The sequence below is a fragment of the Calypte anna genome, chromosome 7, assembly GCF_003957555.1.
Source record: "Calypte anna isolate BGI_N300 chromosome 7, bCalAnn1_v1.p, whole genome shotgun sequence".
Taxonomy (NCBI): Eukaryota; Metazoa; Chordata; class Aves; order Apodiformes; family Trochilidae; genus Calypte; species Calypte anna.
In genome coordinates this window covers 37,725,837-37,744,260 of record NC_044253.1, presented here as the reverse complement: position 1 = coordinate 37,744,260, position 18,424 = coordinate 37,725,837, and the positions used below count along the sequence as shown (strand labels likewise).

At 38.8% G+C, this 18,424-nt stretch overlaps 1 protein-coding gene across 3 annotated transcripts in view; it reads left to right on the top strand.

The window, feature by feature from the left end:
• Positions 1-15,472, top strand: part of CALCRL (calcitonin receptor like receptor) — a 69,515-nt gene extending 54,043 nt beyond the window's left edge. The window contains exons 9-13 of one of the 3 annotated variants that reach the window (XM_030454503.1): positions 777-837; positions 950-1,016; positions 6,977-7,195; positions 7,568-7,609; positions 11,434-15,472. In XM_030454503.1, the coding sequence (XP_030310363.1) occupies positions 777-837; positions 950-1,016; positions 6,977-7,195; positions 7,568-7,609; positions 11,434-11,655 (611 nt within the window). In that variant the 3' untranslated portion in view covers positions 11,656-15,472. The remainder of the gene's footprint in view (positions 1-776; positions 838-949; positions 1,017-6,976; positions 7,196-7,567; positions 7,610-11,433) is intronic. The other 2 variants (XM_008496939.2, XM_030454504.1) reach the window with 2 other exon arrangements.
• The last annotated feature ends 2,952 nt before the right edge of the window (positions 15,473-18,424 follow it).

Here is an 18,424-nt window from a genome sequence, read left to right as displayed (position 1 = left end):
ACTAAGAAAATACAGAATAGCTGTAGCTGAAGATCTCCAGTGATATCAGTATCAAAACTAACAAGCCAAGCCTGCTCATTTCTGATAATGCACAACAGAATATTAACGAAGTGCAAGCAAGGGCTTTCTCCTCAGCTGCAGTGTAGTGGCACATTCAGCTACAGCATGCCATGGTACCTGGGTCAGTACCTGTCCCACCACAGACACAGCTGAGATGTGGATAACAGGTCTGAGGTGCTCAGCAGTTTCTGTAAATTAGGTACCACCAGGGTCTCAAGGACCCCACAAAACTAGCTTATAGTTTTTTAATTTGGCCTGATTTCTCTAGATTTATTTGGCAGATGACCTTGTTTCCTTGAATACCCAGCAGGTATCAGTGAGGATATAATCAACATCATTAATCATACTGTTAAAGCTATGATCATACATACAGTTACCTTTTTAATAATACCTCTTTAGCATTATTGCAGATTTCATTTGAAAAACATCTGTGTTAGTGAGGATTGATTGTTGCATTCTGAAAAGTTATATTTTTGTTTGTCTTTTCTTTTGGTGTGTTGGTATGCATTTCCTGGCAAGACAGTGGTAAAGAGGTTTCATGCATCCCTCAGAAAGAAATCTGGTAAAATATAAATATAACTGATCCCTGTTACTGTATTTGCTCTGCAGCTATATGGTTTGAATGAGGTGAAAATGGAGAAGATCCCTGCAAGAGATGCAAGATTACTTAGTTATGAGCCAGGTTTATATATATGAAAAAAATTTGTTCTTCACAGGTTTTCCACTGATCCCTGCCTGCATACATGCTGTTGCTAGAAGTTTGTATTACAATGACAAGTAAGTAGCACCTCAACTTGCTTTGCAAAATTGTTATATTTTCTTTAAGGGGGGGAAAAAAGGGAATACGACAGATGAAATGCAAAATGTGTTTTCCTGTTTTTTTCTCTAGTTGTTGGATCAGCTCTGATACTCATCTGCTGTACATCATCCACGGCCCTATTTGTGCTGCTCTATTGGTAGGCCTTTTTCAGATAATAATTTGTTTTTCTTATTTGTTTTCTGGCTTTTCTTCATGGACTAATACAGTTGGTAAAAGCCTGAAGCTACTATTTAGAGGTCACTGTCATCCACAGGACTCTCAACGCAGTGGGTGGCTTAGACACACAAGGTATACCAGTCGTGGCCTTATTAACGAGCTGTACTTCTGGTCCTTTGAGAAACTCAGGTTTTGCAGTGTTGATTATCACCTCACTTAAACTGCAGTGACAAACAAGAACTAAACATGTACTGGAGGGCTGCATCCAAATCTTTCTGTTAGCTGAGAATGCTTTCTTGCTGCCTAGGCCATTTGTCTCTGTCATTTGTCATTGCCATTGTGTTGCTGTGCTGATGTGGCCAGATGGGACCTCCCTGCAGTTCACAAAGAGGTTTTTGAATGCCAGGCCTGTGGGTGGGAACACGGGATGGCTTGAAACTAGAGCAGACCCTGGGGAAAGAACCAGTGAAAACAGTTCTGCAAGTGCCTGTGGCTGCCCCTGCAATGTGTGCTTTGGCCACCGGGGTACTGCAGCTCCTAAGTCCTCTTGGACTCTTAGAGCACAGTGTTCTCTTACACCCCACGGTAATATCAGCTCTATTACACCAAACTGCCATTGAAGACATTAAAATCAAGGCAAGTAACTCAAGATTCTGCCCTATAAAAATCAGTGTTCTACTGCAGTCACTCTAGGACTGATTTTAGATTATGAAATTCAGTCAGGAGGTTATTGCTAAACAGAACTAGGTGAATAATAAAGGAAAATAGGACTATATACCTACTGACATATCTACCTACATAATTAATATCTGTGAATGCATAATGCAGAGAATGGTGCAGTGTAAGGCATGCTATGTGTGACCTGAATTAGTTGCTGCCTGTGTTGTGCCCTATATTCATCTCTTCTATTACAGCAATAGCTAAGTTATTGAATACTTGTCTGCTGACTTTTCTTATGGCTTTTCAGTTCATGCAAGGAAATAATTAAGAATGAAAACATTCACTTTTTTGGATATAATTTAAGTTTCTGATCCAGGTGAACTTCTTTTTCTGTTAAATTGTTAATGGGTATTTGCAGAGGGCATTCTGTGCACAGAGAACTCTGCCTCAGAACCATTGCATAAATCCTGTGGTTCTTGTGATGCTCATTTTCATTCACAGTGCAAATAGCTGGTGAACTTATATTTTGAGGGTTGTTGATACACTGAAACACTTGAGGTCCTCTTCATGGGAAGCCAGAGGTAAGCCCCATGAAATTATTGATATCTGTGACCTCTGGAATGTGAATTATTATTCATAATCCCATGTCCTGTTAATCAAGTCTGCCATTTTTGTTCATGCCAAGACACCTTAACTAGTGTTCTAATCTGGGAACTTAAAATTAGTTCTAAATCAGCCTTTTGATTTTTATTTCTATAATTTATACAGAAGGTGAAATCCTGTTTTCACAGAAAGGTGTAGGATCAGCTTGTTTCTATGGTGCTGTGTTTCACCCAAAAACTGTGTGCTATTCTGCATTACCTTGTGAGCTGTTAACTTTCTTTGTCTGGGTGTCTCTTCTAAGATGAAATGTCCAGGTGTCTCTTCACTTAGGTAAAGCTCTTTAAAGCTGAAGTATAATTTGTAGTAGTCAGAGCTAACTTAAATAACAACAGCAAAAAAAACCCACATAAAACTTAGGAGGGTGTACCACCTTCCATTAAGACCTCATCTTAGGATGGAAGATCATTTTCTCCATGAAGTCACACTGAAAGCAATGATTCCTCCTCATTTCAAGTGTATTGGGTCAGTTCCAAAGTGTCAAGGCTTCTCTCCACTTAAGGCAACACTAAGAATGTGCTTTGATCAATAATAATTGCCTCCTGAGCTTGGTTTGGGCAGAACTTTATCTGCAATTTACAAATATGTATATCTTTGATATTTCTAAATTTTTCATGAGCTAACTGAAGGTGTTTCTTGCACGTTTCTTGCATTCCATACAATCTGTACATTTATTTGAAAATCGGAAAAAAAAGAAAAAAAGAAAAAGAAAAGAAATAGCAAAGACTAAACACAAGCACGTGTTTCCTGTGATGTGAAAATACCTTACAAGAGTTGCTTTCCTTTCTTTAATGAAAAAAGAAAAAAGAAGTAATATGTCAATTCAGAAGAGACAAGCTGGGGATAAAGGCAGAAGATAAAATGTGTGTGTTCAGGCTTTGTGAACAGAACCCTCATTTGCTTAAGCAGCTTGCTTGCCAGATACAATTTTCACACTTTACTAACCATGACCTGCTTTAGTAGAGATTTAAGCAACAATATTAAACTGCAAATTAGATAACAAGGGAGAAGACACAGTTTCTAGTTGCAGGAAGAAGATCTCAGAGCACATGGAGAGGACTGTCAAGTGGGTGCCAGGGAGAACTGGGAAAAGCCAATGGGAACTTAACTCTTGTACATCACTGAAAGTCCTACAGCTACATGAAATACCAATAATTCTGCTTTTACAGTCCCTGTTATTAGGGACTGTGGTCAGGTCCCTGCCAAAGAAACTGGAAATGGGAGCAGACATAGGCTGCATTTTGGTTGGAATTGTCTTTAGCTGACAAAAAGCTTGCCTAGAGCAACCACAGTTAAAAAAAATAGTGTGGGAATGGAACAGTAGAGGGTAATGTTATTTGTCATACTAGACACATATTAATTAAAACGTAGGAGAGAGGTAAAGCTATGGGCTTGAACTTCACTGAAAGCAGTACTGATTTCAGATATGCCAGTGCACGAGTGATTGAGTTTGGATTGGTGCCACTGACAGGGTAGATTTGTATTTATTTATGCCATTATTTAGAGAAATAATATTACAGGGATGCTGATTTTGACCTAGAATAATGTTATGTACTGGTGTCTGAGTCTGACAGCCTTTTATAGATGCGAATTCTTTTAGCAGAAGTAGTAAGCTTACAAAGTGCACGTGTACCAGGAAGTTCATTAAGGCCTTCAGCTAAGGTCCAAAGCTTCATAACTAAAAAAAAGCCAAGCAATGGCACCCAGTTAGCATCTAGAATATCTGAGTTTCTTGAGCTGGGAATTGCTGTTTATATCATCCTGAAGTGGAATTTAAACAGAATTTAAATCTGCATGCTCATAAGGATTACCATGCTACTTAGCACAAGCTGGACATGGAGACAAGTAGAAATATCAGGGACCTGAGGAGGTTCCAATTCAAGAACTGCAGCACCTACTGATTTATAAGCTCAGCTAAGTTCACAGCCACTCTTAAGGCAAAACCTAAATCCTACTAAGTTCCCAGTATAGTCACTGACATATTTTTTTTTTATCTAGGATTACCTTCTCTGCCTTTGTTTCCATTTTTTTCCCAATCATTTGCTCCGTTCACTTTTCAGGTCACTGTGGAGCTGACAGTATTTAATCTGTGCTCATGCTGCAGCTAGCACAAGAGGCCTCCTCTGAGGCTTTCTGAACCATCAGAGTCAATTTGTTCATAACATGTGTGCAAGTAGTTCCACTGGCCTACTTTTGCTTAAATGTAAAAATCTACTCACTGTGTTGTTAACGACAAGACCAGTTTTCATCACATTAATTAACAATTCTGGTCACTCTTCCCTGTAACAGAAGAGATACACACCCAAAATAGGTGTTGCATCCTTTTAATGACACTCACACCCCTCTTCTCTGGCCTCTGCTTTGCCTCTTTCATCTTTTCTGCTTACCCTAATGCCTATTTTCAAGCTCTTTGCATGCTCACTTTTGTGTTTTTTTGGTTTTGGTGGGTAAGTGGAACAATTAGAAAAATTCTGTGCGTTTTGGCATGTTGTAAATAAATAGTTTGCTGAGTGGTGTTTTACACTGGATGCTGCAAGTCTCATCATCAGTGAGCATTCAAGGAGAGCATTGCAGGAACTGGTTATGCTACTGAAACACAAGAGGGCTGAATAGTTCATGGTTGCGACGTGTTGAACTGGTAGATTTAAGTAGATTAAATTTAGGAGGAGGAAAGACTTATTGTCTATGTGTACCATAGGAAGTTGGATGAGGATCATGGGCTGCATAAAAATCCAAATAAATCCCTTGGGAAAGAATCAGAAGACCTTGGTTGCTTAAACAAAGCTTAAAGGAGACTTCCAGGAGAAATTCATGCAGTAGTTTCCTATGTAAAACAATTTCCTGTTAAAATGATTTAAATAGCATGTAAGTAGAATATAAATAACACCACCTATCTATCAGGAGCCTTGTTGCTATAACAATACACAGCTGTTTATCCTGAAAAGCTTAACTGACATGAAAGAATTCTGCCAGGGTTGTGGAGGACATGGTGACACACATGGTCTCAAATGGCTTCCCCTTTTGCACTTGCAGCAAGTCCCCCTGGACCAGCAGTTCCTGCTCTTTTCCGATGGGAGTTGTCTGTCTGTGCTGGCTTCTTCCCCTGCCCCCTGCTTGTGTCTCTAGATAGTTGTTGGCAAGGACAGACAACTATCTGGAAGAAAAGATAAGAGGAGCAGGCTCTAGGGCTCTCCATTCCAGAGTGGGTCCCCTAAGAATCCTTGCTTGGTCAAGGTGGTGAGGGTGGTGGGACTGCCTGAGCTCTGAAGGTTTCTCCTAGCTCTAGTTTCTCCAATGGCCTGCTGCTATTGCACAATAGATGAAAATAGGGTGCAGTTATCCCTGAATTTGCTGTTGCTTCGGTTACTGACATCCAGAGGCTGTTAAGTATCAGTGTATACACAGAGAAATACTTGTGTGTCTGTCTTAGTTCTGTAGCTGCTTACAATGAGCGCTCCTGTGTTGAAAGATGCAGTCTGCATAGCTGTGATTTCAGTGTGGGACTTTTTTTTTCTCAAATCTGATTGAGCTGCATGATGCACACCACTGTTAACCAGAAAAGCCTTAATAGCTCTGGAAATAATCATGTTCAGCAATGCATGAGATTTATGTAGAGCATCATCTCAGTGCTTGCCCCATTTGCAGTTCAAAAATCACCATTGGCCACTCTGAGAACCTTAAATCTGCTGTTTGCCTGCAGCGATATACAGTGTACAGTTCCTTTTGAACAGCATTTTCCTTTCCTTGTATACTCTTATTTTGACAACAGAGAGAAAGGTGCCTGGATTTGTAACACTGGCAGACCAACAGTTACCTGGATGGGTGTTACTTAGTAAGTTAGATGAATGGATGTGGATATTAGAGCCAAACTCTGTTTACTTAAAGGTGTTCTCAAAGATTTTTATCTAATTTTTATTGAACAAACATGATGCTCTCCATGTAGTATTAATTTTCTTAAGTTGTCTAGACTTACAGAATCACAGAATGTTAGGGTTTAGTAGGGACCTTGAGATATCATTGAGTCCAACCCCTCTGCCAAGGCAGGACCACCCAGTGTAGGTCACACAGGAACACATCCAGGTGGGTTTTGGATGTCTCCAGAGAAGGAGACTCCACAATCTCGCTGGGTAGCCTGTGCCAGGGTTCTGCCTCTCTCACAGTGGAAAAGTTTTCTTATATCTATGCAGAAGCTCCTATGCTCCATCTTGCACCCATTACCCCAAGTCCTGTCATTTGTCATTGCTGAGCAGAGCCTGGCTCCATCGTCCTAACACTCATCCTTTATATATTTATAAACATCAATGAGGTCACCCCTCAGTCTCCTTTTCTCCAAGCTGCAGAGACCCAGCTCCCTCAGCCTTTCCTCATAAGGGAGATGTTCCACTCCCTTCATCATCTTTGTGGTGCTGTGCTGAACTCTTTCAAGCAGTTCCCTGTCCTTCTGGAACTGAAGGGCCCAGAACTGGACACAATATTCCAGGTGTGGCCTCATCAGGGCAGAGCAGAGAGGGAGGAGAACCTCCCTTGACCTTCCAACCACCCCCTGTAGATTTAGTACCACAAAATGATGTGTGGGATTGTTGATCAGACAATCTTCAGTGTCGGTTTCTTTTCTGACAGGTGAATCTTTTCTTCCTGCTAAATATTGTTCGTGTTCTCATAACCAAGCTGAAAGACACCCACAAGGCAGAATCCAACCTGTACATGAAAGCAGTGAGAGCCACCCTGATTCTTGTGCCACTGCTGGGCATTGAATTTGTCCTCTTCCCGTGGCGACCCGAAGGCCGGATCGCAGAGGAGGTGTACGACTATGTGATGCACATCCTTATGCACTACCAGGTAGGAAGCTTTCATCAGGTTTTCTTCACTTGAGCTAGATAGCAGTTGGAATGCGAAGTAGATAAGGGGGAAAGTATCATGTTGTTTTGGTTTTTAAAGACTTTAATGGAATATTTTTTTAAACTACTTGGACTTTCTCATTAGGCTAAATTTTCATGTCTTAAAGGGAAGAAACATCGTGGTAGATAGACAGCTGGCCCAATAATTTTTAAGTGAGGCATCCTTAGAAATAATTCACTAAGTTTTGATTTGTACCCTGTTTTCTTTGGTATCTATATCTGAATTTTATCTGGAACCTCTAATTATCTAAAACCTGAAAAAAATCCATGCACATGTGAAGTAAAGCAGAGTCTTTTTATATTTGTTTTACAGGGTCTACTGGTGGCTACAATTTTCTGCTTCTTCAACGGAGAGGTAGAGTAACAGTTTTTAATATATTTATAACATTTTTCCTATTTTATATGTTTTTCTTTCATTTCAGAAATGAAAGTGATTTTAACAAATGAACAAAACCACTACCAAAAATATAACTAGTGCTTTTCCAACACTTTTGACAGAGGAACAGTTGTAGACCTGCTCTTGTTCCTACGTGTTTGTTTGTTCTCCATGTAGTGCAGTTGCAGTATATGGCTGTAAGCAGTTGCGTGGAACTAACCAGATGTTTTTATGTGACCAAATCCTTAGTTTATTTTCTCAGATGTTAAAAAAAATGTAGCAGTGTGCTTATATTATGTTATTGGCCAGTAATATTTACTTACAGGTAAATATTTGGCTAATTACCAGGATTGATTCCTTCTGTTCCTCAGACCAAAGCTGACTGAATTGCAATGAAACTTCCATGGAATTTCAAGGTCTATTTCCCCCTCAATGGGAACCTCAATGTTTGGTTTGGTTTTTTTTGTCAAGGAGCTAATTTGTGTTGTGTTGTTTCCCTTTTCCTTTCACTGGTCTATAGAAATGTTGCAGAACAGATGATGCTCTCAGGTCTGCAGGATTATAGAGCCCCTTTATTAATAGACAAGGTTTCATTGTGGATTTTTTCCCCTTTGTTGGCTACTGAGCTGTTTATTTTGTTCTGTGTTGACCATCAAGCTTGGTATTTTAAAGAGCTGATAGGAAGGAGCCTTTCATGGAACTTGATCAGAAAAGAGCTCTTAATAACTAATAAGGTGAGAAAGCCAGGACCTTCCAGCTGGAACTGGCATCTCTATTAATGACTGAAAATACAATTATATTGGTTCCATTAATTCTCATCATTAAATGCATTGCTAAATATCCTGTCTTGTAAAAAAGTGCTGAATTTCTGTTTTCACTTCACGGGCAGACATGCGATTCGTTCAGCAGAGTATAACCACTGGTGAAAATCAGTTGTTGTATTGATTTTTTCCATCTTCTTGTATAAGTGATTAATTGGACAGTTTAGAGAAGACTCAGAGACAGAAATAACTAATGAAAGGATCATAGAATCATAGAATCATAGAATAGGCTGGGTTGGAAGGGACCTCAGAGATCATCGAGTCCAACCCTTGAACCACCGTTGTGGTTGCTAGACCATGGCACTGAGTGCCACATCCAGGCTCTTTGGAAAGATCTCCAGACACGGAGAATCCACTACTTCCCTGGGCAGCCCATTCCAATGCCTGATCACCCTCTCCAGAAAGAAATTCTTTCTCATCTCCAACCTAAATTTCCCCTGGCACAACTTGAGACCCTGCCCTCTTGTCTTGTTGAAAGTCGTCTGGCAAAAGAGACCAACGTCCACCTGGCTCCAACCTCCTTTCAGGTAGTTGTAGACAGCGATGAGGTCTCCCCTGAGCCTCCTCTTCTCCAGCCTCAACACCCCCAGCTCTCTCCTCATAGGGTCTGTGCTCGAGTCCCTTCACCAGCCTGGTTGCCCTCCTTTGGACCTGCTCCAGGACCTCGATATCCTTCCTGAACTGGGGGGCCCAGAACTGGACACAGGACTCAAGGATGTCACACTCTGCAAGAACAGAGCAGGACAGAGGTGATTCAGCAGTAATAGAGAGGCTTTGGCAAGAAGGGCAGAAACACATGGCTTAAGTAGAAACGCACTGAGCCACAAATGGTGTTTGCTTGTACAGGAACCTCAACTGATAGCAATCTGTCACTGGCCCAAGAGAGCAAGCTGAACAGACTGGGTTTGCCCTAGAAATAGCCCAAAGGCCTTTATCTTGCAGGAATACTGACATCCTTTAGGCCTGGTTTACAAACATTAGTAACAATTGAAAAGAAGATGAACAAAGAGGTGTTATTGAAGCAGCCAGGAGGAACGGTGGGAGAGGACCTGAGTGAAAGGCTTTTTTTGGTGCTTGGCAATTCTAATTGATTTCCCAGCTCTGTCAGTAGACTACTGGAGTCTTGGTTAACCCACTTAGTGGCAGTGGCTGTTGTTTTTCTCCTGCCTATTCTCTGTCTTGTCTGAGGTGAAAATTGCTGTATATGCAGGCTTCTGAGCAGGGGTCTATAATAAAGCACTAATCTTATTGAGGTAATTGACCCTGGGAAGCAGAATAAATAAAACATAGTTTAGTAATATGCAGAGATTGAGTGATGTGGTTTAGCAATAAATTCCAAGCTTCCTTCTCAGAAAAGGTGGAATTTTGAATATGCCTCTACTTCTGTCTTTATGAGGGGCTACAGGACATGGATTCAACCAGTGTGACAATTTGAGACTATAAATTTCTGTGCAATGCAAATTAATTAATCAATTAAAAAAAAAAAACAACCTTCCCAAGATGAAATGATAACTCTCATTTTAGACTCAGAAGAAATACAGGATTTTGATACGAAGCACAGTAAGACTGGATGCTTGGAGATATTAAGACACTTGATGCTTTTCAGTGTTTGTAGGTTTGTGTTTAGGTGTTTGGAGTAGATTGGAGCAGTTTTATGAACAATAAAGGGGCATCTCTTGTGCCTTTAAATATCAATTGCTTATATCACTCAGTTGATGCTTCTTCCCTCACCCTTATACATTTTCTTTGTAACGATTTTTTAAAAATACGAAGTTCTCCTTTAAATAGAGGATTCTGGTACCAGGCTGGAGGAAATCTAAAAATTACATCCCTTTTCTTTTATTTATTTTTATTTTTCATAATTAAAGCCAGAGTAAAATTAGACCAAAGAAGCCATTGTGTTAGGGAAATACAAAGCAAACACAAAAGAAACCCTGAAGACGTATGGAAAATCCTAAAAATATTTACAACAATATTAACATTTAACTCACTGCTTAGTTCTTTTGTGTGTAACAAAGTGAAAGGAAGGTCATGGCTGTGAATGAGGATGATGCTTTGGAGTGTGCTGCTGGGTACATGTGTCCTTCCCTCCATGTATTTAAAGTCAGTGCCTTGCCACACAAAACCACTTTGTATACAAAGTTTGGCTGAAGAGGAAATTAAAGATTCATGATCTGTGGGCAATTTTTTTAAACATGAAACTAGAATCTCTTGAAAAAGCAGCCACAACAGTGATTACCATTGTTAGTGCTCCTAACTTGGCATCTTCACAGAAAAACTAATTTCATGTGAATTTCATGAATGTGACACTTCATCACTCCAATATGTGCAGGTGTTTCACCACGTTGTAGAAGAGGAAGGCTACAGTAAACATCACATCCGTTCAGAGGAGTCATGTAAACAAGCTGGGACCTTCAGCCTATTTTGTCAGCTTTATTTTTAACCCCAGTAGAAATAAAGAGTTTGGGAAATTGTCCTTTTATTCATTTAATTATGGTACGGTCAGAAATTAAGAAAGGTTTTGTTGTACTAGAGATGTGGCAAACGTAAAATTATGGTTTGGTGGGAGTATAAGAATTTATCTTCTGAGCATGTGGCCTTTTGAACATAAGGGTGAATGGAAATGCCCTTTTTCAGCTGTAAATCTGACCTGTTCCCACTTCAGTTCACAGGGGAGAAAGCATAAACTTGTGTTGCTGCTGCTCCCCCTGTACTCTGTGGTTTTCCTGAGCAGCTAGTACACTGAAGTTGTAATTATTTCACACGGAGTTTGCTGAATAATAATGCCTGTTAGAACTGTAAATCTTTCAGAACATCTCTTGTGACAAACGACACGTAGGTTACCCCCTTCTCCAGGATTACTGAGCCTCACTGCCTGATTTGCTTCGACACATTGATTATGGCACTCATTCATCAAAGAATGAAGTCCAGTGGTATCCTTCCAAGTGTTTCATCTGCATTTCGTTTTGTTTCCTGGGACAGGTCCAGGCTGTTTTAAGAAGACACTGGAATCAGTACAAAATCCAGTTTGAGCACAGCTTCAGCCACTCCGATGCTACACGCACGGCGTCCTACACCGTCTCCTCCATCAGCGATGTGCAAGGCTACAGCTACAGCCACGACTGCACCAGTGAACATTTAAATGGGAAGGGCTACCATGACATGGAGACTGTTGTTTTAAAGACTGAAAAGCTGTACGGCTGACTGCCAAAGGCTCAGCTGCTGCTGTGCTGACCCTTGGAGCTCCTGAACTCCAAGTCTGATTTAATGACTTCATGGCCAGAAGATTTTACCTAACTTGGGATGTGTCTTTCTCCTGAACGATGCCAACTAGATCAACACATTTTTCATATGTATGTATATATATATATATATATATGCATATATACATATGTTTGTGTTTCTGTGTATCTATATAGTATGGACAGCTGTACATATATATCTATATATGTATGGGCATTTATATAAGGATACAAACTTTGCCTCTTCAGTTTCTACTGTGTAGACAAAGTTGGCAATTTTTTGTACAAAGGGAATCAATGAAGGATTTCTTATTCTCTTGGAAGCTTGTATAAGCCTGTGTTCTGTTGAAGCCACTTCATTTGTCTATTGAACCTTAGAGTGTAAATACCATACTGTATTGTCTTAATTCAACCTAAAACACAACCAAGGAAAGTGGTTAGAATAGGTGCAATAATAACAATAGATTGTCCAGGTTAATTTTGTGTCCAGCATTTGACTGTCACAAAAAACCCAAGGGCAGTCTGAGATAGCAGACTCAAAGGTATTGATGGTTCAGGTTTGGTGAGGCCAGTTGGTTTTTTTCTGCTATTTTAAATCAAGCCATGCACGACTGAGACTCTGCTGCCTTCTGTACTCAAGGTAATATTTTACAGCAAGCTTTGAGCAGTTTTATTTGAACTATTTTTACATATACAGGAGCGTCTCCCTCTCAAGTTTGTGGAAGTGTCTTAGTGGCTTTAACACTGACAAGATCATTGAGGCCTTTTTTCCAGAAAGAAAAGTAGCATTCCTCATGAACAGTAATGACAATTTCTTCCAGACACTACATACATACCTGAAGGTGATGGAACTTCACTGTCTGCTTAAGGAATTTGTTCAACTGGGAAAACATCATGTGCATAATTTGCTGTAGTCCTGTTGTTTTGTTTTATTTCTAAGTATTTCCCTAGCATGAAAATTAATTCCTTCATTTCTGGGGTAAAGTTTTGATTAATTTTGTGTCTCTTTTTTCTGAGAAAAGCATGGAATACTGAACATAGTGCAACTGATATCCTACCTTTAAGGGCAGTGTATGAGATTCAGATTTATCAAATTAATGTTAGTAATTGGTTTTATTTGGAAAAGCCAATATAAAATTTGACTTATGAAGGTTTAAAACATTATGGATTAATTATTATTTTAATATTATTTTGGAGAGCTTGATTCTGAATCTCTCGGTTATTTAGCCTAGAATAGTATTTTGTAAGTTGTTTCTTTGGTTCTGCTGGTGAATAAAGATCTCAGTGAAAATTAGGAGGTTGTCAGGAAGGCCTTGAGTAAATGTATCTTTATAGAAATCTGTGTTTTTGTAAATCCTTATGCTTTAAAGAATGTTTTCTTAAGTGAAATGGCAAAAACACTTAAGAATGAGGGAGTGATATGAAGTGAATCTAGAGAAGTCTTACTAGAAATCACAAAAGTAGAAAAAGATTTTAGTGATTTAATTTGCAAGTAAGTCCACTCCAAGTGGGGGATACAAAAACAACAAGGTAGGAGAAAAGTAGATGCTAGAGTTCATAAGCTATATGCTAACTAATGTGTAGCTCATGCATATAAGCCAGCCGAAAAAATGACAGACAGTTCTTTCTGAGACCACTTAAGTTTTAAATATTTAATTTTATATATGAACAACTTGTTTTAAAATTGAAACATTTTTGTCAGTATCCTTTCTGCAAGCTTCTTTAGCACCTAGGTGATTTGCTGTCACAGTGACAGGTTTGGTTTGTGACTTCATAAGGCTCAAACTGCTTTGTATTTAGAAGGAAGACGTTACAAGAATGCTGTAAGTTTGTGCCATTTGCACCTTTCAGTAGGTTTTATTTTACAAGTCTTATGTCTGGAGTTTGAATTTATGAAGTCTTTTATTACTGACTTAGTTTCATAATATGGAATCTCAGCTAGGATGCACAAATTGAGATTTCTGTTTTTCTGCAAGGCTGCCTGGTTGATTGATGGGAAGGATTGGATTATCAGTTGGATTCTGCACTTTAGAATAGTGTGAGATCTGGCAGTCAGATGCCACAGTCTCCTGTCTTGTAATGGTATCTGCTACACAATTAGAGGTTACTACTTACTTACAACTCAATTTGCAGATCTGTGTAGTCTTACTTGGAAAATATTAGTGGTGCAGAAAATCCCTGCTCTGGTATAGAGCAGCTGTACATCTGGGGGACCAGATCATCGTCTGGTACAGCTCTGTCCCAAGTTCCATTTTCAGAATCAAGGGCTATCAGCTGAGAATCAAAGCCAAGGCATACGTCTGTCCAGTTGAAAGTGCATTGAAGTCCTTCGTGGCATATTATCAGACAACTCTTTCAATGGTACCTGGTGGGTTGCTGTAATTAAAACAAATGTGATGGCTTAGCGTGTGATGCAGTGTTACATTTTGAATTAAGCTTCCTTCTCAGCTACAGTTCAGATTTAATAGCCTAAAAAATTTATCATTTAATGCAAAATACTAGCTGCTAGTTGATCCCTGTCCTCTGATAGGGAAACATGCAACAGTAATTTAGGAGGGAAAATTGTGGGTTTTTTTCCACAGAAATCATATTGCTTCTAGGTGGACATTGATGCATGCTTCTAGACATATGTTTGTCTTCATTTCTGGTTGAATGGCAAGAAAATATTTGTGACTGTGGAGGTTTCCATGGCACAGGAGAGCTACTTTTCCCCCCTCCTGGTGAGGTTAACAAAGATGTATCCTTTTTTGCATTGGAAAATATCAATTTCTTGTTTTTTCTTCCTACCTCACTTTTTTCAGTTCGTACGCAACCAAGAGAAGGGTCTGCTTCTAAAAATGCTTTTCTGTTACTATACCTTAAAATCAAATCCTTATTCTGATTTCTCAGTTCCTACTTTACAGAATGTTGTAGGCTTTATCTGAATTTTCTGGGATGGAAGCAACCTCCATACTGGTGAGGCTGTGAGATTCCTTTGAACATGCAAACAGTTCTCTCTTATTATTAGGTTGGGTTGGGTTTTTTTTTTTTGGTTTTTTTTTTTGATTAGTTGTTGGTTTTTTGGTTTTGTTTTTTTTTTTATTTAGTGAAGAGTTATTATATCAATCTACACAGGCTACAGGAATACTTGTCTTATATTTGGTATCTGTAATACCAGCATGTTAGTCAGCAGTCTGGGAGAGGGAATGTCTGTTTTTAATGCTACTGTCTTCAATCAATAAAATGCTCCATTGCAGGGTCCCCTCAGTTGTTTTGTTGTTGTTGTTTGGTTTTCATTGTGATTATCTACTAGAATATTTGTCTGTAGAAATGCTGCAACCTGCACTCCTTTTCATGCTATGAAACATTTGGGCTGGAAACCAGGCAACATTCAAGTATTGTACTATGTAAATAAGATTAATAGAAGCTATGGCATTGTATTTATTGCTTACTTTAAGGATAAAATGGAAAAAATGTGAAGTTATTTTTCAGTTGTGCTTTATTTTCACTTTGCTCCTGTGAATCATCATCATGCATTTTAGTTGCTGAAAGTATTATGTTTGTGGTCAATAAAATATTGCTACATTGCTATTTGTGTATCTTGTGCTGCAGTATGGAAATATAAAAGCTAATTTGGACTTGGTTTTCACAGATGTTTTAATAGTGACTAAATATTAACCCAAGGAGAAGTCATTCCACAGAGTTACAAACAATGCAGTTATTGTTTATCTATTTAATACTTACATTTTGACTGCATAAAGTAGTGTTGCATTTCTGGAGGAAGCTTGCATAGATGACAGTGTAAGATGGTGTCCTGGTTTGGGCCAGGATAAAGGTGATTTTCTGTTTTGTACTTTTGCTTTTAGCTCAGTCTCTCGTAAGTAGTTGCACTTGCTGAAATTAACAGCAAGTTTCACAGACAGTGACAGATGTCTATACTTGAAATTATTTACTCAAAAGCTTCATCTTCCTTTTCCTTTGTCCCCTGAATCTGTCTTTTAATAAAAGTTATTTTACTTTAAGAAGCCAAATCTTCTGTTCCATCCTGAGCTGGCACCAAAGCAGAGACTAAAGTAAATGTACCTGATGTCCTCATTCCATCAGTGCAGGTGGAGTTCCTCTCAACATGGTGTTCAGCCAGAGGGACTGCTCTGTGCAGGGGCTGTTTGGTGCTGTGAGGACCACAGGAAGCAAAGCAAGAAACCCAGTGAGATCCTCCCATCCCTTCCCCACTTCACAGATGCACTGGTAAAGCAGTGAGTGACAGGTCTGTCTGCTTGAAATCTGTACAGCTGAGTGTTCTGGGAGTACTGAAGCCTATCTGTAGAGACAGCATACAGAAAATCATCATTTAGAACTGTTAAAAGGCTTAATTAGGTAAACAAACAGCTCTTTGCTGTAAGCTTATAGCCAACAGTGCAATTAGCCCAGATTTCTTCATTTCAGAAATGTGGTTTACAACCAAGCACACACAGTGTGTACAGTTTCATTGTCATGCAAGATTTAAAGCTAAGATAGCACAAAAAACTTAACAATTGAGGGCAAAAGAATACACTTACTATTTGATATTGTTATTAAAGGCCTCACTAGACTAAGAGTTGCCACTGCCCTATACCTTTAAACTGTTTCCAAATGGGAGGCAATGTAGTCCAGAACAGACAGAAATACAGCTAGAAATCTTAGCTTAATTAATAATCAGGTTTCAGTTCTGTTGAACTGTGATACAGTAGTTATAACTGGAATAAGCTATGACTATTTCAGTTCTTTTTTATATACTTCTAAGTTGTATAAATAATTTTAGTATATATTGCTACCAAAACAGCAAATAAGTGCTGGTAAGTACACTGCACTTTTTATTTCTTTTTTGAAATCTTTTATTATTCTTTATATATATATAGTAGTGAGAATTCATACCTTACTTCCTATGTGAAAACACTGAAAAATGGAATAAGCAGTTTCACCAGGGGTGATGTTGAGATGTAGCCTTGTCCAACTGATGGATTAAAGTTGTGCTCAGGACATGGAATGATGGAAAACCTCAGCCGTTTGGCAGCTCTGTAGAGAAAATAAATTTAATAATAAAAAAAATGTGAATTATTACTTAATATTATATAAATTACATATTATTATACTAATCTATAAAATATAAAATTTTAAAAATCCCTATATTTCTGAGGACACTGAAAGTGTGAGACTAAATACTCAAACAGCATAATAAATGACACAGAATCACAGAGTGTTAGGGGTTTGAAGGGACCTTGAAAGATCATTGAGTTCAACTCAGAGCAGGATCACCTAGAAGTAGTTCACACAGGATCCTTTCCCACTTTGTACATTCATACTTCTCTCTTTACAGTGCTGCTCTTTCAGCTGCTTTCTGCAATTGCCAGAGGTGCCTAATCTTAAACAAACAAACAAACCCAAACAAACAAGAAACCCACCCAAAAAAGCAAAGACTACAGGGTTTAAGAGATATACGGGGTGGTGTTTCGGAAACAAATAACATAATATAAAGGAGCATATAATTCATTACACACTGAGCTCCAGAAGACAGCAGAGGGTGAGGTCTATTTTAACACGTGCTATTTCTACAGCAGTAATCAATGAATGAAGCAGAAATGTTATTACCCTGTCACTTCATCCTTGAATACCTTGATCATTCTTTTCAGAAGCCAGACTAAACTGTAAGGAGAGCCTGACTGGAAGTTCAGAGCTGTGAGCCCCTGTTTATAATTATCCAATTATTATCTGTCATCCCACAGCTGTATATTTTGAATAACTTTCAAGATATACTGCCAAATGAAGAATTTAGATTCATCCACATGGAGTTCATGCTTCATTTGAGACAAATAACATATATGGTTGCTTTTTGGATTCAACTGGGCTTTGTCACTACTCAAAAAAAAAAAAGAAAAATGTGCACACTAAGTTGTAAAGCTATTTGCAACTACAATTCCCAACAGCTATTTCAGTTTTCTTCCTTGCAACAAAATTCACCACCTTCTGAACATAAACAGTTACGAAGGGAAAATACCTTCTGATTAATGCTAACTCACATAAAGCTTCATACATTGCTTTATGTCAATCTGACAAAATACAAATCCAGAAAAATCATAACCTCTAAAGCATGGTTTCTCATAAAGTGTATACACATTATTGTTAATTCCTGATTTAAGACAACCTTTTTCTGGAATTTTCTGGAATATTTTTCTGGAAATTCATGTTTCATAATTGATGACAAACCAAAAATGGTTTCAAGCTGCCAGCAAGCCTATGGCTAGGGTTTAGACCAGAGTTTAGGAATGAATCTTAAAGTTTTACAGCAAACGTACACGTAAGGATTGCAAAACTTGTGGAAGTGGGATACAAATATGTATTTGCTTTGCTCCTTACCCTGATGAAAGGGTGGGGAAATGAAACCTGACAAATGAATGTCTGTCTGTAGCAGAGAAACTGCTTCTGAAGATCCTCTATGCACCAGACAGGGGTCACCACCAGGCTGGTGGTGTCATTGATGCTGTGGCTTAAAGGCTCAGATCATCAGGGGTATTCCTGCTGAAAGGAGCAGTCATGGACTGTTGTTCCATGGCAGTAGATTTCCATATATATATGTAAGGAAACAAAACAATGAATGAGTAGGGAACAGCAATCTTGTAATGTGACAGTAAGAGTAAGAGCACAGAAACTTTCTGAAGATCCTCTATGCACCAGACAGGGATCACCACCAGACTGGTGGTGTCATTGATGCTGTG